The 19,741-nt window shown below is 41.0% G+C and overlaps 1 protein-coding gene across 2 annotated transcripts in view; it reads left to right on the top strand.

Moving 5' to 3' along the window:
• CHD1 (chromodomain helicase DNA binding protein 1) overlaps window positions 1-5,644 on the top strand; it is a 91,362-nt gene extending 85,718 nt beyond the window's left edge. For both annotated transcript variants that reach the window (XM_084627976.1, XM_084627977.1), the window contains 4 exons: window positions 1,266-1,362; window positions 1,610-1,667; window positions 2,731-2,941; window positions 4,090-5,644. In XM_084627976.1, coding sequence (XP_084484102.1) covers window positions 1,266-1,362; window positions 1,610-1,667; window positions 2,731-2,941; window positions 4,090-4,453 — 730 coding nt within the window. In that variant the 3' untranslated portion in view covers window positions 4,454-5,644. The remainder of the gene's footprint in view (window positions 1-1,265; window positions 1,363-1,609; window positions 1,668-2,730; window positions 2,942-4,089) is intronic.
• Window positions 5,645-19,741: the final 14,097 nt, after the last annotated feature.

Raw genomic sequence — 19,741 nt, 5'->3', positions numbered from 1 at the left:
ATAATTGGTCATACATGGAATCTCTGAGAACTGTAGGGAATAATTATCTTTAGCATGCTGTTTGTCCAATCGGATATTGGTGTAGTTTGTCTCTCAGTGCCCTATGTATGGCGAAAAAGAAGCCAGAGTTTGCACAGCCACTGTGTGAGTAAATATAATGGCCTCTCCACAACCCAAGAACTTGGGCTGCACCTCATTACTTCCTTCCAAATAGTGTTAGGTAGTTCCGAGTAGTTCCAGGCTTATCCTTGCCACTTCCACCCTCTCTTTCAAATTTCTCTTTCAACCGTGAAAATCAAAGTGGCACTTCAAGCGTCCACATTCTATACTGCAATCCTGGCTTTTAAAGTTAAATTGGGGACAGCACCAGGGAAATTTCTCTTTTCCACTCTCTCTTGAATCAATAGGGGCCTGAAATTTCAAGGACTTTGTTCCCCACCTGGGACCTCCCACCACTTGTTCCCTCTCCCAGTCTGGACAAACTTCCAGAAAATGAATTAGGATTCATTTCCACTAGTATCTTTGTGATTACTCATTTGTGAAAATTCATCTGGTTTCAAGGCAATAGATGATACATGACCAACCCTTGGAATCATATGGATGCATCCTATCTGCCTCTGCTATTTTCAGGAAATTAGGCATGTAGCACAAAAGTCTTGCACTGGGGGGAAAAATCTTGGAAGTTACACCATTGAGTTTCCATTTTAGAGGGGATTTTCAAAAAAGAGGGGGCTTTTTGACCTTGAAGAAGAGATCAACACTCAGAAGTTTGTCCAACACTAACAATTGATCCATCAAAAGATATTACCTCACCCATGTTGTTTCTCTTAAGAGAATTGAGTACTCAACTCCTATTGTAAAGGCAGGTCCATCCTACCCTTAATTAGCAGAGTTTTCACTGATGTCAGTTACATCTTCATGGTCATATCTGCATTATAAACTAATTATTATAAACATTACACAGCAGTAAAGAAAGAGAGGAATTAATAATACATGTGTAGCTTTAAGTACATTAGTGCTTTATATCTTCCGAGAATTATGCAAAATTATTTCTTGTATTGCTAGATATGCTACCTTCTCATGTGATGGGAGCTGATTCACCACTGCAGTACAACTCCATTGACTTCAATGTAGTTACACCAGTGTGGCACTGAAATATCACAATGGTGAATCAGGCCCATTGTATACAAAGTAGCATAAAGGAAAACCAGTGCACGCAGGAAGGCTAACCTGTCTTTTTTTTTTTTTAATTTTCCTTTCTCTAGAAATTTGTGGATTTTTGTGTCAAAGTTTACAGAATTTGATGCCAGAAAGCTGCACAAACTATATAAACACGCAATCAAAAAACGCCAGGAATCTCAGGTAATATATTGTTTTATATTTAGAGACGTTCTGAAAAGATTTTTTTAAAAGTATTAAAACTTAAGGATAAAGTGTTAATGGACTCTGAATTTACCTTGTACAAATGAAAATGTCTGATTTAGAGGATATATTTTTGTGTCTTAATAATGTCACCTTTTTGATCAGATGGAATGTTTTAGCACTTACTATTTGTAATTTTGAGATTTAGCAACGCCATGTTTAGCAATGTTGTATTTATTTCTTTTAGCAACACAATGATCAGAACATCAGCAGCAATGTGAACACACATGTGATTAGAAATCCAGGTAAGATGTTCTGCGTGGTGGTGTGTTGAAATGTTTTTGAGTAGGGTATTTGAAATGAAATAAACTTCAATAACTCTGAAACCTTCTAAAACTCCTCCTAGCACTAAGTGAACTTGTCCCTACAGAGGGATAGATTTACTTAGTGAGCCCCAGCATACATACTTTTGTTGATGAAACTAAGTCAAGCACAAATCCAACTGCAGCTAGTGTTTTTAACAATAATTTGCTATTTGGCAATCCTTTTTAGTAGAACATGTTTGAAAATACACTTGTGTTTAATTATGTTAAGAAAGAGAAACACTTGATGACTAGTTTCAGCGGGGTTTTTTTCTTTGTTTTGTTTTTTGTTTTCTTGCTGCTGTTGTAATCACTATCATGGATTCTAAGGTCTTCATTTAAAGCAGGGACCAGCAGTCTATAGTGTAGGATGCAATATGTGCCTTTTGTCATTGACAGTGACATTATCCTCCCACTCTCATGAGCTTGCATCCACAATACAATATTTGACTCTTGTGTTTCCTCTTTCATATATACATCCAATCAGGAAGCCATGGTACTACTTCCTCTGAATTACACTAAAATGCCATTGTTTCATTAGTTGCACAACTAAAACTTTTGTCCATGCCTTGGACATTTCTCACCTTGAATACTATAACTTTCTCTGCTCCCCCTACTACTGTTCAACATTCCGCTGGTAAAGGCAACATTACCCACACTGACCTCTCATTGAAACACTTTTTTGGGTTCCTGTGCTTTAATTAATCAAATTGAACTTTTCATCAATTCATTCTAAATCCTACATAATCTCTATACCTCTAAATTCCACCCTGCGTTTCTACTCTTGTTTCTGCCTATTCACCCCCCACTTCTCTCAGTTCACACATTTTTGCTCCCATTGTCAGCTTCTGTTAGAAATCATTGTATTTCTCTCACACAGTTAAATCTAAGAAGTTGAAGTGTTGTCCTGTACAATAATCCTTTCATACTTTTCAACTAGAAGTTTTGTAGTTTATGAAATTAACAGAAATGCATATTTGTCATAGCTATCTATTTTATTAAGCAGACGTGGAAAGACTGAAAGAGAATACAAACCATGATGACAGTAGCAGGGACAGTTATTCCTCTGACAGACATTTGTCACAATACCACGATCATCACAAAGACAGACATCAGGGAGATGCTTACAAAAAAAGCGACTCTAGGAAAAGGCCCTATTCTGCCTTCAGCAATGGAAAAGATCACAGGGATTGGGATCACTACAAACAGGACAGCAGGTGAGTTTTATTGTTAATCCATAGAAATCTGGGGGAGGGATGTTTTGTTTTGTTGTTGGTGGTATTGTTTCTGGGGATTTTTTAATTGTATTTCAGTTAAGTAGGTGGTTCATACCAAAAACAAGTTGCCAGTTTGTTAGGTCATTGTAGATACTTATCCAACATGTTTTCACATACAAAGATTTCAGAAACTTAGTGAAACTCAAATTCAGTTGATTAGAATACTGTGCTATAATTAAAATGTGCTTTCTTCCACACTTACCCAATAATGTAATGCCTCTCCTGAGTTCATCTACAGGACCATCTACCCTCTGTGCATTTAAATCCCTCTTGAAGAGTGTGTGTGTGTGTGTGTGTGTGTGTGTGTGTGTGTGTGTGTGTGAGAGAGAGAGACTGACCTTATTTTGCCAAGATGCAGCATTTTGAAACTAGTTATTTCAGGATCAAACCAGTAAACTGGATACCTCCATCCCCCTGTGCATCTACATATACAAATCCTTTCCCTCTGTACTACTTCCCCATACCTCTCTGTCTTAGATTGTGAGCTCCTTTCTTCAAAGACTTTGTCTTCTTTTCTTTTGGACAAATACCTAGCACATTATGTTCTACTATAAACTTATCATAAATAGCAATAAAGGTAAGATTTGAGGTCAGTTCAAGGAATAGAAAGTTCTGATAAGTGAATATTCTGACCCTAAAAAAAAAGCAGAAGATAACATAAGACAGGAAGTAATAGGTAATCAAAATGAAGGAAATTGTGTTGGATGGGAGGAAAAAATTGATATTCTGATATCGTAAGAGGTAGACGTATTTCAGTAACACTGGACAAATAAGCCGTCAGTGATGATGGGGCATGAGAGCATGGAACGAAACATGGTTACCAGGCTCTTTGGAATCTCTTAATTTTATAACACTTTCATTTTTTCTAATTGAATTTGACAAAGTATATATCTCATCTGTGTTTTTTATATCCATGCTCCCTTTGACAAACACAAGAATAGCCAAGTTTCTGAGCACCAAAGCTTCATTTTTGTGTATAGTGCAGAATTTAAAAGAATGTGCTCTTAAAGTAATTCTGCTAGGTTGCCACCATTTTAACCTTTGGTTTTATTACTGTTACCAAAATAACAATTTATCTTATCTTTCAGATACTACAGTGATAGTAAACATAGAAAGCTGGATGACCACAGGAGTAGAGATCACAGGTCAAGCCTGGAAGGAAATTTAAAAGACAGTCGGTCTCATTCAGATCACCGTTCCCATTCAGACCACCGGATACACTCAGATCACCGATCCAGTTCAGACTACAGCCATCATAAATCTTCCAGGGACTATAGATACCACTCAGACTGGCAGATGGACCATAGAGCTTCCAGTAGTGGTCCAAGGTCACCACTAGATCAGAGGTCTCCTTATGGCTCAAGGTCTCCCTTAGGACACAGATCTCCCTTTGAACACTCAGCAGATCACAAAAGTACACCTGAACATACATGGAGTAGCCGGAAAACATAACAAAGACTAACATTTTCTGGACCTTCTTTTAGCCATATACAGTAAACTAACACAGTAATTGCCTTACATGACTTGAAAGACATGGACTGGATATTCTATCAGTAGCAGTATTGTTACTTCTTTCCAGGATGCAAGGTCTATTATCCCAACAGAAGAAAAAAATATTTTTGTATTTAAAGTTTATGCTGCACTGTGCTGCAAATGTTGTGGCACTTTTTTTAAGAAATGGAAGATGTTTACTTTTACAGGGACCTCAACACTGCCCCATTCAGACTGGATCTTACTATAAAACTCTTCATGTCAAAGTGCTTTTAGGCTGAATACAGTTTAAATTATGTTTGTAAATGAACTCTTACACACTGACCTGTGATAGTGTATCAGGAAGGAATGAGGCGTTTGGGTTTTATTTTGTTTTATTTTTCTTAGTAAAGAACTCTCAAAGACCTTGTTCACTTTCCAAAGCTACTTGTTTACATTGTACACTGCGACCACCTTGCCGCTTTTCATCACAAGCTTGAATATTTAAATTCTGTACCAAGAACTGTAAAATAGCCAGGATTTCTCCTGTTTGTGATCAATTGTAATGCCTTTTTACAAAAAAGAGCTGTAAATTATTGTAAATTAATTAAATGAGCTTTTTCCCCCCTCTCAGGCTTTTTTTGACTGTTCCTTTCCCCACCAACTCAGGCCTTCTTGTCACAAGTGTGGAACAAAATCAGTGTATTACGTTTTTGAATAAAATATCTTCATGGAATCACTGTTCAGAATGTAAAACTGGGGAAAGGAAACACTTTATTCCATTTAGTGCTCCTGTTTGTTTTGTTTTTTTGATACTGTGTGCGATACATGTTTTGTTTTTTCTATTAAAATGTCTGTGTTGTGATTGTTGTAATGAAATGGTGAGAAATATACAACTAAATTAGGCTCTGAAAAAAAATTTAGGTGATTTGTTTTAAAAGGAGAGTTCAACACATGAACCCTTCAGAACCCATATCAGCCAAAATTTATTGTAAATCATTTTGTTTTCCCTCTTCAGTATAGGCAATAATGTCAAATGTGCTATGCAGCCAGTTAATATTTTAGAAGATTTGAGTGACTTTATTAATAGAAATTGTTACAATGCACACTGCTTGTAAATAGATAACTTCTGACAAATTAAATTTAACTAAAGGATATATGGGCTCTTGTAGTTTTCTGATGCTGTTTTCCGATGGTGTTGCCTTCCTTATAAGTTAATTATTAAAATGTTCTACCCTTAAATGTATACTAATTTTAGTGATTATATCAAATTTAAGAATATTGTAGCAAAATCATACTTTAAAAATGTATGTCAGGAGGAATAATTTAATAAGGTTAAAAATCCAATGACTTGATGGAATACTTCTAATTATATTTTTAGGGTGCTTAGATAATAATATTTGTCTTTATTTTCCATGGTGGTTTTTTTACGACATATGTTTTTAGGTCAGCATCTCTTTCGTTTAGTTAGTTCATGTTCTGTGATCCCTGCCTACAATTTGTCTTTGTGGATTTTTTTTTTGTTTTACACATTATGATCATCATCTGAACAGTAATTATTTGTGATGTCACAAATAGAGGTTGAGTCCAGAAGGATAATAAGCAGATGCAATTTAAGAAAATTCAAAGATCCTGGATGTTTATACAGATGTCCCTAATAAAATGTGGAAGACAAATGACAGAAAAAAGGGTATGCAAGCAGAATTTTTTCCCAAACTTTTTCCTGAAGATGACAGTTAGTATTTTAGCAGACAAAAATGAGTATATACAAAAATCCAATATACTTAGACACAAAGTGAATAAGTTAAGATCTTGGCTCTATATTATATATATATATATATAAAAATAAAAGAAATGTAACTTCACATTTGAAACAAATAAAAAAAAATAGCTGCTCTATTTTTAACCCACAATCTGTCAGCTGGCTTTGTTGGAACAGAATAAATCTAGAAAAATAAGCTTTTTCCCTAAATAATTTGTTTTATAGAATGAAAATAAAATTGTAATATAAAATACCTCAGAACAGTTAGGTCTGGTTTGGTAATTGTGTGACATGGAATTTATCATCCCTAAATTTCAGACTAATGTCAGATTATATATCAGTCTGATTTCTCATTCTTATCTCTAATTGTATAAAATAAAACTTTGTCTGAAAAGATTAAAGTTGAAATGAAAGTTCTTCAAGAATTGGCCCACATGGATCCCCCTGTAGATTTGTGTATCTTGTTCTCTTCAGTTCTGGTATCATCATAGTCAGGAAATTGTTTATCTGAGCAAGAAATTTTTAGTGGTTAATTTTTTCACCCCCTCTTTGTAAAAATTTAGATTTAGTGACTGTGTGGCCTGTCTTTCTTCCCAGGATAGAGAAGCAGGAAAAGGGTTCAGGCGTTAAAAGAACTGCAATCTTGAAGAACTTTCATTTCAACTTTAATCTTGGGGGTGATCCTGCCCAACTGACATGAACAAAATTCCTATTAAATTTGGTGATGCAGGGTCTGACCTAAATGTCCATTTTAGAAGAGTATATTTAAGATGTCTGGAAGGAGGAGGGCATTCTCTTTGGGGCTCCTTGGTCTGTGTCCCTTTTATCCTTGGGACTCTAAGTAAACAAGATAGGAGACTTACGTGTATCCTCAAGAGGTCTTGAGGGCTCACTCAGCCCAGGCAATTTTCAAGTTACTGAATCTGAAGGGTAAGGATCCAGTCAATCATAAACCTTTTAGAGAGGGAAATTGATTGGGAATAGACTGTTCCACTAACAATTTCAATGAAGCAAAAGAGAGCCTGAAACTTTCCTCTAAAACCATATTATTTCTCTCGAGCACATTCTATCAAGACGATCTCTAGTTAATAGTGGAAGCAAGATCTCTGATCAGGTGTACACCAGCATCTGCGGGCGACAAGAATTTGAATAAGTACTCTGTAGCCCCTCCTCTACTCTGTGTTCAGTCAAATTGTTGATGTGTGAAATCCCAATCTATCCAATCAGCTCTTGTGTAGTCTTCAATTCCAAGTATGTCATCCTTTTTGTTCAAAGAGGAAACTTTATATATTGGATGATATGTTGGATATAATGGATTATAGGTTTCACTCTCGGGAAGCCTTTAGACATGTCCTGGATTCAGGGGCAAGAAGATGAAAGCAGATGGATAGGAAATCTTCATTTCAATTTTCTCTGAATTGACCAATTACAAAGCTATTATAGTTTGAGATTGTTTTCACCTCCAAAGTGAAATTTGCCTTTGTGAAGGTCTAGGCATTAGTCTTAAGATCACGAAGATGTTTATAGGCTACACTTCATATTCCTCATTGTAATGGAAAAAATCAAACTGAAAGCATTTTGCTACTTCCCAAGTTAAGAAACAGAATTAAAAATCAGAGGGGTAGCCATGTTAGTCTGGATCTGCATGCATGCATCCAACGAAGTGGGTATTCACCCATGAAAGCTTATGCTCCAATACATCTGTTAGTCTACAAGGTGCCACAGGACTCTGCCACTTACAGAGAATTAAAAATGTTACCAGTTCACTTCCTTTCTGAGTCCAGACATCTAGCTCATACCACCCAGAAAAAGTGATGTAATCGACTAATAGCAATTTTGTTGTGGGTGGTCATTAGAAGTTTATCAGTAAAAGTAAAGTTAAAGTTGAATTTTCACTGATGATCAAATTTGATAAGTTATTTATACAGCATTACAAACATTTGAGGTGGCCATTGGAAGAGATAATGAAGCAACAGGTTGTTAGACAAAGTTTAGCCATCTTTGGATCCTATTCCTAGGAAGAGAACGTAGGTTGGTGGTCATAGATATTAAGTCATCAAGTAACAAATTTTCTGATGTACCTATTCACTGATCAAAGACATCACTGCTGAAAATTCTGAAAGCCATACAGAAGATACTACTGGAGCTGGATGTTCTAAGGTCTCTAAACAGCTAGGGGCTATCATTCTCCCTAACACACCTGGGCTTCACTCTCATTGTTGCCAAGGGAAGGAGGTAGCTATTTTTGCTAAGGGAGCCTTTAGTCTCGTTCCCATTGGGAACCATAGAAGATGGCAACCATTTTGAAAGAATGCAGTTCTTTGTGAAGTTCTCTGAGAAAACAACATTTGTTAATTTCTGATGAGAGAAATTTACCATTATGAAGAATGGCAAAAAAAGAATGTTAATTAACAAAGTTCTTCAGGAGTGGCCAATCTACTAGATGTCAGTAAATTATAATTTTATGGAAAAGTTTGAAAAGTATGTGTTATTTGGTTATTAAAATCATTCAGGACAAAAATGGGTCTGAGACAGGGTGCTCAACTTCTTAAAGCATCAATTTTAACTCAAGCTAATTGATTTACTTGTAAATTTCAGAGAGTTCCTCAAAATTGCATTTATTCTGAGTACAAAAGGAAGATTCACTGCATTCTTCATACATAACAAAGAGATTGAATCCCTGCTTTAGGTGCAGAATTCAACTCAATCTTAACTATGGATCTGCAAGAACATCCAGTACTTCCATAATTAAAGATGCAGTATGCATTAAAATTATTAATTTTAACTTTGCTGTTTTAATAATGAATTGTTATTTTTGCATTCATAACAGAGGTTTAACATACAGCGAAAGCTTGTAATGTCATAAAATTAATAGATATGCTGATAACCTGTGAATTTCAAATAGAATACTTTCAGAACATTGTACATATTAAATATTCAAGGTTACAGAAGAAACCATCTACAATGTTTTGTAGCATTTAAAAGAATTTTCAATACCACCTCACTAGTTGGCACTTTACTGCACCACAAAGCTGAACATTTGCCAAAATGTGTTAAGATTGCAAACTCAAGCACTCACAATTTAGGAAATACCAGATTTTAAAGTTGTTCATGCAACCTTAAGTCAGCCCCCTTGTGTGTATGCACTGTGAGAATATGTGGCCATGTACTTAAAGACTATTTTTCCCATGTACCCCAGCTTCATTTACTAGGGTGGACAGTGCTCACTGAAAGGGTAACCATTCAGTATTCCCTTTTATCCTCATCATTCAGTGTTTGGCCCTAGGAGTTATGTAATGCACACCATCCAAATTCTGCACTGAATGCGGAATTATTAATTTTCTCATGAGTAAGGCTATGTTTTAGTCATGGGTATTTTTAGTAAAAGTCATAGACAGCTCATGGGCAGTAAACAAATTTCACGGCCTGTGACCTGTCTTGTACTATCTACCTCCTGACTAAATCTTGGGGTATGGGTGAGGCCTGGGACATGCCATGGATCCTGGGGGTGGGCGGTGGTGCAAGGCCTGGGACCCCCACTCTGCACCTCCCTGGAAGCAGCGACATCCCCCTCCCTCTGCTCCTAGGGAGAGGGATGGCCAGGCAGCTCTGTGCACTGCCTCAGCCCCAAGAGCTGTCTCTGCAGCTCCCATTGGTCTGGAACTGAGGCCAATGGGAGCTGTGGGGGTGGTGCCTGCAGGTGGAGGCAGCATTCAGAGTCCTCTGGCTACGCCTCTGCCTAGGAGCTAAGGGATGTCACCACTTCTGGGGAGCCCGCTCCAAACTAAGTGCTGCCCAGGGCCCTCACCCTCTCCTGTGCCCCAACCCACTGCCCCCCACCCCTCACCTAAACTTCTGCTGCTGCTTGGGGGAGGGGGGGCACAGTGGCCAGAGACTTTCCCGCAGCAGCCAGTGTGGCTGTCCCAGGGACTGCCTGAGCCACAACTGCTGCTGCAGAAGTCATGAAGGTCCCAGAAAGTCACGGAATCAGTGACTTCTGTGACAAACTTGCAGTCTTACTCATGAGTATTCCTATAATGTATTCCCCATCTGAGTGTTTTACAAACATTAATGAATTTATCTTCCCTGTGAGGTGGGGGGGTGGTAGTGATATCCCCATTTTACAGTTGAGGAACTGAGGCACAGAGACGTTAAGGCCAAAATTGTCAGCGTCCACTAACCTTGGGTGCCCATCTTGATACAGCAAAGACCTTAAAAAGGAGACTTATTCCTGCTATTTCTTTATCCTCCCTGGATCCTTGCCTTATTCTAGGTCTTCCAAGACTCACCTGATACAAAGGATCAGAGTCCATTTGGTGTCTCCACGTAGGTACCATAATACCTTCTTTCAACCATCAGGATTGCTTCAGAACTCTTCATCTTTGAGTTGCTTGCTTCTACAACTCATTGTCTGTGTCTTACAGGAACTACTTCAGGTTCAAGCTGGGAAGCAAACATGATCTGTGCCAAGTGCTCATGTCTAAGCTCATTGAGAGGGTGGGGAGTGGCTCGTTCTCCTCTTAGGAGATGGCTTATCCATGGGAATCCTGCTGTTTCTTTGGGTGCCTGCATATGTCCATTTCACTGAAGATGCAGACGCGCCTAGTGCACAGTTGTCAGAGAACTTTTTCCCTCAGTGATACCTATCAGAGTGACTCGAGCACTCTGTCACACACCACAGTATGCTGGTATAAGAGGGCCAAGATGCCCCTGCCTCTCCTCATTTCCTTCTTACTTCCAATGACAGTTGTTGGAGCAATTTCAGACTTGTCATAAGCTTCTCTCAAGCCTTTGTCTCTAAACCCTCTTATTGTTAGGAAGTAGTTAGTTAAGTTTAAGTTAGCTTTAGCAATAGATTTTAGTTTTAGGTCTTTTTGGACTAGTTTTCATCTTTGGATACTGGGATCAGTACTGGAATCATACCACACTCACCAGCTTTTAAGTCCTGCCGCACTTGCGCTAAACCTATGCGGTCAGTGACCCACATCCATCCTTTTTGAAATGTTTGGGAGAATCCTGAATAAGTGACAAATGTCATATTTGTAAGGGAATTAAACCCTGCTCAAAGAAAGAGTGGCTAGGCTCAAATATTTGCTCATGCAGGCAACACTTCGACCCCCATGGTACAGAGCACACCAGAAATGTCTGCAGTTTCTCGGTCCCGTTTACCTGTATGAAAGAAAAGGCTTCGGCCCTCCTCAGACTCAGTTCCATGTTCAGGGGTGTCTGTGCCAAACAGAGTAGAAGCAGAGACAGACATTTGGGAGAGAGTCTTTTGCAGGAGCACTCTTCAGCTAAGAAGAAGGGATTGCCAAAACCTGAGCCTAAGTCCAAGATCATCAAAGGCATTCCCTGAAAGATCTCTGCAGCAGAGTTGTCAGTCAATTCTACCCCCAACCACCCTGCTTAGAGGGACCTGCTTAGCCTCTTGGTGCTACTATACACAGTGGTGAAAGGTGGTCTACAATTGGTACTGATGCCTGCAGTGCTTACCTCTGTGTCAGAAACTCATGGTACCATAACATCCCATGCTTGATGTAATCAAAGGGCAAGCCTCCAATGATCTGGTACCACCATTCCTGGGTTCTGCCTCCCCCACCCAATTGAGAGATCCTGTTCTAAGGATGTCCAGGATATGCTTCTGAATAGTAGAAAACTTTCAACTTGGAGCACTTTCCTGGCCAAATGGATGTGCTTCTCCATTGGTCCTGGCATATGGGTGTATCCCTAGAGCAATCCCCCCAGGACTAACTTCTATACCTAAAACATCAGAGATTAGCTCTGTAAGAGTACATGTGGCAGCTATCTCAGCCTTCCATACCTTGGTGGATAGTAGATCCCTTTTCTCCAGCCCCATTGTTACCAGATTCCTAAAGGGCTTGATCAGATTGTACCCACGTGTGCAAGTCCTATCCCTCCTTGAGATCTGAATTTGGTCCTACCAAAGTTAATGGGACAGCCATTTGAACCCCTTGCAACTTGGTTTTTTTTTTTGCTCCACCTCTTTATGAAGGTAGCATTTTTAGTTGCCATTACCTCAGCTAGAAGCATGGGCAAGTTGTGAGCCCTAATTTGAGCCTCCCTATAAACTTTTTCCTTATGGAAAACTGTATGTCCAGCCTCATGAAGGTAGTTTCTAATTTGCATGTTAACCAGGCACTCTCTTTTCTGATGCTCTCCTCAAAACCCTAGGTGCAAGAAACATTTAATTCACTGGATATGAGGTGAGCTGTAGCTTTCTACCTGGAGTATACTAAGTCCTTTAGATCTTCCATGCAGCTGCAAATAGGGCTAAGGGCCAAATAGTTTCCACTCAGAGAATCTCATCCTGGATCTCTTTGTGCATTCATTTATGCTACCAGTTGGGTAATATAGCCCTGCCAGATAGAGTATTGATGCATGCCACTAAAGCACAGACAAATTTGGTGGCTTTCTTGGCACAAATGCTGATCACAGATATTTGTAAAGTAGTTACTTGGTCATCAGTCTACATTTTTGCATCTCATTATACATTTCCTGTCAGTCCATGGACAATGCCAATTTTGGGTGGGTTGTCCTACAATCACTGTTCAGGTACCGGGAAGGAAAAAGTTCTCCAACAACTGTGCATGAGGTGCACACACCCCTACAGTGGAATGGACATGTGTATCACATCTCAAAGAGCAAGAGTTACAGAAAGGTAGGTAACTGTTTTTATACTAAACCAAATCCTTACATCGGCTCTTCACTTGATTGTCAATATATTCTCTCCAGCAGATGTGAGCAGCAAGAATAAAAACCAATGTGAGTTATTAAGTCAGTAGTGAAGTCTGCCAGACTTCTCCATTTCTCCACACACACACATACTCTAAAAAATGAGCAAACAAGGTGTATTGAAACTTGGTTGCCCAACTTAGACCTAACAGTTCAGAAATACAGATCTTCTTGATCTGCCAAAACAGTTTCTTTGAGTATGTGTCAGTGAGGATCCCACTACAGATACCAAAGCAAGCCTCACCTTTTCAAGACAGCAGTTAGTATTGCTAATGAACAACTAGGGTGAAAAATCAAGAGTTAAACCTTTGTCTTCATCCCTGAGAAGGTTTCTCCAAATTTGCCTGCAAAAATTCCTTCGGAGAACATGGAACCATGCACCACTTCCTACATAAACAAGCATGCTCTTCCCCCTGCTGCAGAGAAGCAGTCAAGCTGTGGAAATGGTGCCAGATGTCATAACCCCAATAGCTGCACCCCCCAGAAGACTGCAATGACCTGGTGACAGACTGTCTTCTCAGGAATCATGAATGGTCACTGCTGAGGTCCATCACCAAGTCTGTGGGGGATGCCATGGATAGGCCTATTTCCCACCAAGAACCAGTACAAATTTCAGTTCTGGAGGTGGCATGAGACTTGGATCATTGCCAGATGCCTACAGTGGAATTAAGGCCTCCTATAGGCCTTCCAACCAGTGCTACTAATCCCCAGGGTGACTGCCAAAACCAGGCCACACTCATCCTCACAGTTCCCTACTGGCCAATACAGTTCTGGCTGACAGACCTTTTGCAGATGTCCACATAGTCACTGATCTAGCTTCCAGGCCAGCCAGACTTATTTTTTCTGGATCAGGGCCAGGTTTTCCACCCAGCCCTACAGTCCCTACAATTGATGTTGGATGTTGGCTGCTGAAGCACCATGGAGAAGGACTGCTCTGGTCAAGAAATCCTATTACAAAGCAAGAAAACCTCCGGGGGGGCAAAAGAAAAAACAAAACAACCCAACAACTTACTCCACCAAGTTGAAAAGATTCTTGATAAGGGCTGCTTACCACCACCTAGATCTGGTGCAGGTACAAAAGATCCCCAATTCTTGCTGCAGTTAAACGGCTCTGGCCTTTCCTGTTGCTCAAAGTCCACTTAGCAGCAATACGAGCACACCATCCACCAGTGCAGTTGCTCTCAATCTTCTCTCATCCATAGGCATGGAAACTAGGGGAGCAGCAAGTGCTGCAGCACCTCCAGGTTGCACTGTGAAAAGTTTGCAGGTGCTGTCAGAAGGAAGCTAGCATTAGTTCACGCTTCTTCAGAATTGAGGAGCTGTGCTGCCCCCGTGTGGTGTGAGCAGGAATTGTGCTTTTTCACATTAAAAGAAAAGGAGGACTGGTGGCACCTTAGAGACTAACCCATTTATTTGAGCATGAGCTTTCGTGGGCTACAGCTCACTTCATCGGATGAGCTCACGAAAGCTTATGCTCAAATAAATGGGTTAGTCTCTAAGGTGCCACCAGTCCTCCTTTTCCTTTTGCGAATACAGACCAACACGGCTGTTACTCTGAAACCCGCTTTTTCACATTGTCTTCAACACACATGGTTTATAGTTTCGTTAGCTGGCTTTCAGGACCCCTGCTATAAAGTGTTCCAGCGCCACTGCTCTCATCCACCAGTTTTCAAGTTTCTTAAAGGCCTAACGCACACTTATCTACCTGTCAGAGAAACTGCTCCAGCATGGGACCTCAATATCGTCCTTCTGAAGCTGTGATGGAGTGCCCTTTAGAGCCTCTCTTGGCTCACTCCATCCACCATCTCACCCTCAAAATGGTGTTTTTGGTGGTCATTGCCTCAGCCAGGAGAGTGAGCAGGCACTCATGTTCAAGTCCATAAGTTTCGTAAGGACAAAGTGGTACTAAGACCTCATGCAAAATTCATTCCCAAAGTGGTTTCCAACTTCTACTTAAGTTAATCAATTACATTTACCTGGGTTCTTCCCCGAACCATATTCTTCACAAAGGGAGAAGAAGCTAAGCACTCTGCATCTCCAGAGCTCTTTGATATTACATCTACAGGGCCAGATCTTTCACGCTGTTCCCATACTTATTTGGGTGGATAGCTGGCCTCTCCAAGACCCAGGCTATTTCATCAGAAAGACGATCAAAATGGACAATGCATTGTATCTGACTGTGCTACCAGCTGGCGAGTGTACTTCTCCAACTTGTCTATTAAGGCTCACTCCACCAAAGCCCAGGCAACATCCTCAGCCAGTTTCCAAAATGTTCCAATATCTGAAATTTACGAGGCTGCTAGGCGGCGCAATACACTTTTATATTTTTAAAGCACTATGTGCTGGACTTAGCTGCTAGCTCAGATGCCAAATTTGGGAGCAGGGCCAGCTCTAGGCCCCAGCAAAGCAAGCACGTGCTTGGGACGGCACATTTCCGGGGGTGGCATCATTCCAGCCAGCCTTTTTTTTTCTCCAGACAGTTGCACTCTCGGAGCTACGCCACTTAGACGGGGCGAGGGTGCCATGGGGCCCTGGCCACAGCAGGAAGGGGAGGTCCCAGCCCCGGGATGCTGAGCTGCCAGGGCCCAGCTGCCACCTGGGGAGAAGAGGGCGAGTCCTGCCGGGGAGCCGGGGCTGTGCCTCCACATCTGCGCACTGGCCGCTGCACTGCCTTGTGCCACCCCTCATCTGCGCAGCCAGGCGGGGAAGGGGGTAAAGCCCCTGCAAGGGCTGGGAGGAGATGACATCACTAACTCCGCTTCCAGCGCCGCCTGTGAGCCCCAGCCCCACCTGAGCTTGAGATAGCAAAAAACCTAGAGCCGGCCCTGTTTGGGAGAGTGGTACTTCAATCTTTGATGCAGCTGATACTCCTCACTGCCGTGGTCCTGAGAGGATACTGCTTGCCTAGGTTCATATCCCGTCTCCCCCGTAGAGAGGTTCCATACCATCTATGTTCACAACAATATATACCCTTTGCATTTAATAGGGTTGGCTCCCAAGATACTTAAACCCAATTCAATAAGGTTTTTTCAAGTATATTCCAGGAAATTGCCATATCTGTCACAAGGTGTTACCAAAATTCTGACAGAGTAAATCATATTTTAAAGGAGAGTGTGTCTCATGAATCATCCCACACCAGGAGTGCTGGACCAATTTGTATAGTGGGGGTGCTGAGAGCCATTGAACCAAACTGTAAATCCTGTGTATGATGGAAATCGCTTCAAGCCAGGGATTGGGAATAACCTGAATATTGCAGCACCCACAGCATCCTTAGTTCCAGCACCTATGTCCCACACTTGCCCTTCATAGATCACTTCCCCTTCCATTAGTCATTGAATAACATTCCTGTGACAACTGCTATAATTGCTTACTTCAAACTCTGATATTAGTGAAGTACTTTTAGTTTTTTAAAATATTTTAGCAACTGAAAATGAGAATGAGCACTGTGAGCAGGAAGTGCTCAGTCAATCACAGTTTGAAAGGCATTGCTGTAAATGAAGGTCTCAGTATTTTATTTACCAAACTTCATCACTCCTGATTTTTATTTTCTAAATTGCCTTTGAATTATTTGGTCTCTCTAGCATTTTATATATCCACACACACACACATCATTTTCGTGTTTGCTAATTCTTCTCATGTGGTATGGATGCATTCCTGCAACTATGGTTTAATCTTTCACTGTGGGTATTATGGTAGAAAACACATTCTAATCTTTGGGGGGCAAAAATCTTTTTCTACCAATATATTTAAAGGACCAGTTCAAACCACTAGAGGGGAGTATGCCTTCAGTTACTATGCTGAACAATAGCCTGGCTTAAGCATATTTTATAGAAAATTCAGATCTGTGTCTGTTTTTTTTTTTTTAAAGACTATTCTTTGAATGCCTAAATAAATTCTGGGGCAAGGTGTTAACTTTTGCTTATATAGTTATACCTGTTTAGTAAATACTGATTTTTTTAAAAATAGTTTACTTGTAATGGGCAATAATTTCCAAAAATGAGCAACCTTTAGTTTAATATGGATGATTTCTCCTGAAGAGTTGAGGATATGCAATGATTGGTCAGACAGTGAAATATTGAAGATTAACCATAAACTTTTTTATTACAAGCCCAGTGGATGTTCCAACAGGGAAGATTTTTATGCTCACTGTGGCTTGTGCTAGTGTCTATTTGCTCTTGATCCTAATTCATATGTAAAGGAAATTTAATTTAGCCATGCTTTGAATTCCAGAGCAGAAAGATCTTGGTTACACTCCAGAATTTGGAATTTTGAAGATGGTGGAGCCAATATGTTCAGCTAAAATCATAAACTGAAATAGCTACATGATTTTCATATTGAAAAACAGTCAAAATGTACAAATATAGAGGGGATCAGTTATGTCTGTGGCTGAACTAATTTACAAGTTTATAATTCTATGGAAATTATCACTGCATAGCCTTAGAAGCTTCAAATATTACATTGTAAAAGAGTTGCAAAAATTAGAGATGGAAAAGACCTACTGGATGGTACAGTGCTTCTTAGCTGGTGGGCATGATCATAAGGTAGGCTGCAAGCAGGTACCCACTGGCTGGGTGTGACCCAGATGAGGAAGGGATCACACTACACCAGCCAAAGGAGAAAAACTGACAGAGTCCTACTCAAATGCTAAGGTCCCACGGACACCAAGGAAAGGAGCAATTTGTTCCCTCCTTCCTCTGTTGCAGTTGCTTCCCTGTCCCTATCAACGACAAAGCCACTCATAGTGGAGTTCTCATCCCCCAGCTCCTGGACAGGGATTAGTGAACTTCTTCATACTGTAAAGTCCCTTGGAATTCTTGCACTGCCCTGGAGCCGAGCACTGTAAGTGCAAAGGAGAGAAGCAGCACTTCCAGCAGTGATCTAGGGCTTTCATCTACCCCATTGCAAATGCAGATTTGTTGCTGATGTAAGCAGTGTCAGGATGAGCTCCACCCTGACATCTGGTGGTGAGGTGTGGCAAGTTGTGGAAAAGAACTTCAGGGGCCAATCTCATTTGCATAGGCACACCTACCCCGCCTAGAATGAAGCCATAGCTGCCCAAATGGTCACTTTGGCTGCTGTGGGATCCCCAGTGTCTCTGTTATTGGGGCAGAAAGAATAAATTGTTATTACCCTGATTATGGGAACTGTGCTTGGAACTGTACTTGGCCTTTTGTTATGATGGAGGGACTCACCATCAACTAAGTGGCACTCGCTAGGCAAGGGTCATGGGTTCCAAAACTCTGAATTGAGAGAGGCTGGGGATAAGTATTAATATTTGGTGGTGTGGGGGCCTTGCATGCTAATTGCACTTCCTCCTCTCTCCACTGTAGAATATCAGAGCTAATTTTGATTTCATTAGAAGTCTAGTTACAGGAGCTGAGCTCCCTTTGGGCTAACAGTGTACCAGCACTGAGGCTCCCCTACTACAAGCTGAATTCACCAAAGAGCTGAACTGACTAAGAGCTAAAATCACTGAGTGTTGTGTTAAGTAGTGGGGGAGCCTGAAGATATAGTGTGGAGCAGTTTGTGGGACAGCTGGAGTGACTTGTGGACAGGCTGGTGGAGCAGTTCGTGGGATGGCGGGAGCTACTTGTGGGCCGCGGAGTGGAGCTGAGCAAAGGAGTTCGTGGGGTGGCTGGCGGAGCAAAGGCCTATGGAGCTGTGGGGCGGTCAGCTTCAGATCATATAAGGTGCCTCTTACCCCGTCCCATCTCCACCCAGGTTGGAGGTAAAGCTCCGCAGATAAACTTTCAAACTCTGGGGCTGCCCTGACCAGGGGCAGAGACTTTTGGGTCACTGGACTTTTGGGTCATTGGGTGATTTGGGGTTGCTGGACTCAAGAACCAAAGGGAAAAGGGCATGCCCCAATTTGCTTGGGGTGGGTTTTTTTTGCTCATGGGTTGTGTTATGAATCCTGTTGGTGGTGTTTTCCCAACATAATGCCACATTATTTCTCTCTGTTATTAAAAGGCTTTTTGCTACCTCAGACTATGTGCTTGCGAGAGGGGAAGTATTGCCTCTTGGAGGCGCCCAGCGGGGGTGGTATATATTTGTCCCAGGTCACTGGGTGGGGGCTCGAGCCGGTTTGCATTGTGCTATTGGAATGGATCCCCTAGATATTGAACCCAGCCCTTGTTGCTGCCAACTCTGTTGGGCAGAAGGGTTACACTAGCATGTCACCCACTCAAATTTTCCAATACTTGAGTGGCAGAGCTGCCTTCTGTTCTCTTGCAAGGTTATCATTCTATCATCATTTTTATTGTTGTTTACTACTTTTTTTTTAATGCATAGCACAATGGACTTCAGCACCTTATAGAAAATATAGATTGACTCATTCCCTGCTCTGAAGCTCTTGCAATCTAATGGGGGGCATGGCTCAGCAAATGAAAGCTACTCTTTTCCTAAAGTGAACTGGACCTTCTTTGGTCCCACCTATGCCCTTCCCCTCTAGTCTGCTGTCCTTCAAACCCCCTTACAACCACAAAGCCACCAGCCCACCTACTTCCCAAGATGGTTTCCCTGAAGTCCACAAGATTCAAACCACCTTTCCAAAGCACCTCAGGAGCCAGGCCCCATGCTCTGCATTAAGATGTACCTAAGTATAGTGGCGCAGTCCCCTGTGTTTGCAGCACTCCCTCAGAAAGTCTGTGGCAGATTAAAGTCAGTTAAAAAAAAATTGAGGTTTCTAATGAATTAAATAAGAAAATAAATAATCCAAACAGTGCAGTGCTCCTTGTTTCTTTTACTATACATTT

Source organism: Lepidochelys olivacea (assembly GCF_965140295.1).
Source record: "Lepidochelys olivacea isolate rLepOli2 genome assembly, chromosome: 5".
NCBI classification, from domain to species: Eukaryota; Metazoa; Chordata; order Testudines; family Cheloniidae; genus Lepidochelys; species Lepidochelys olivacea.
Note: the sequence above shows the minus strand (reverse complement) of the source record. Positions and strands in the feature narration are given on the sequence as shown.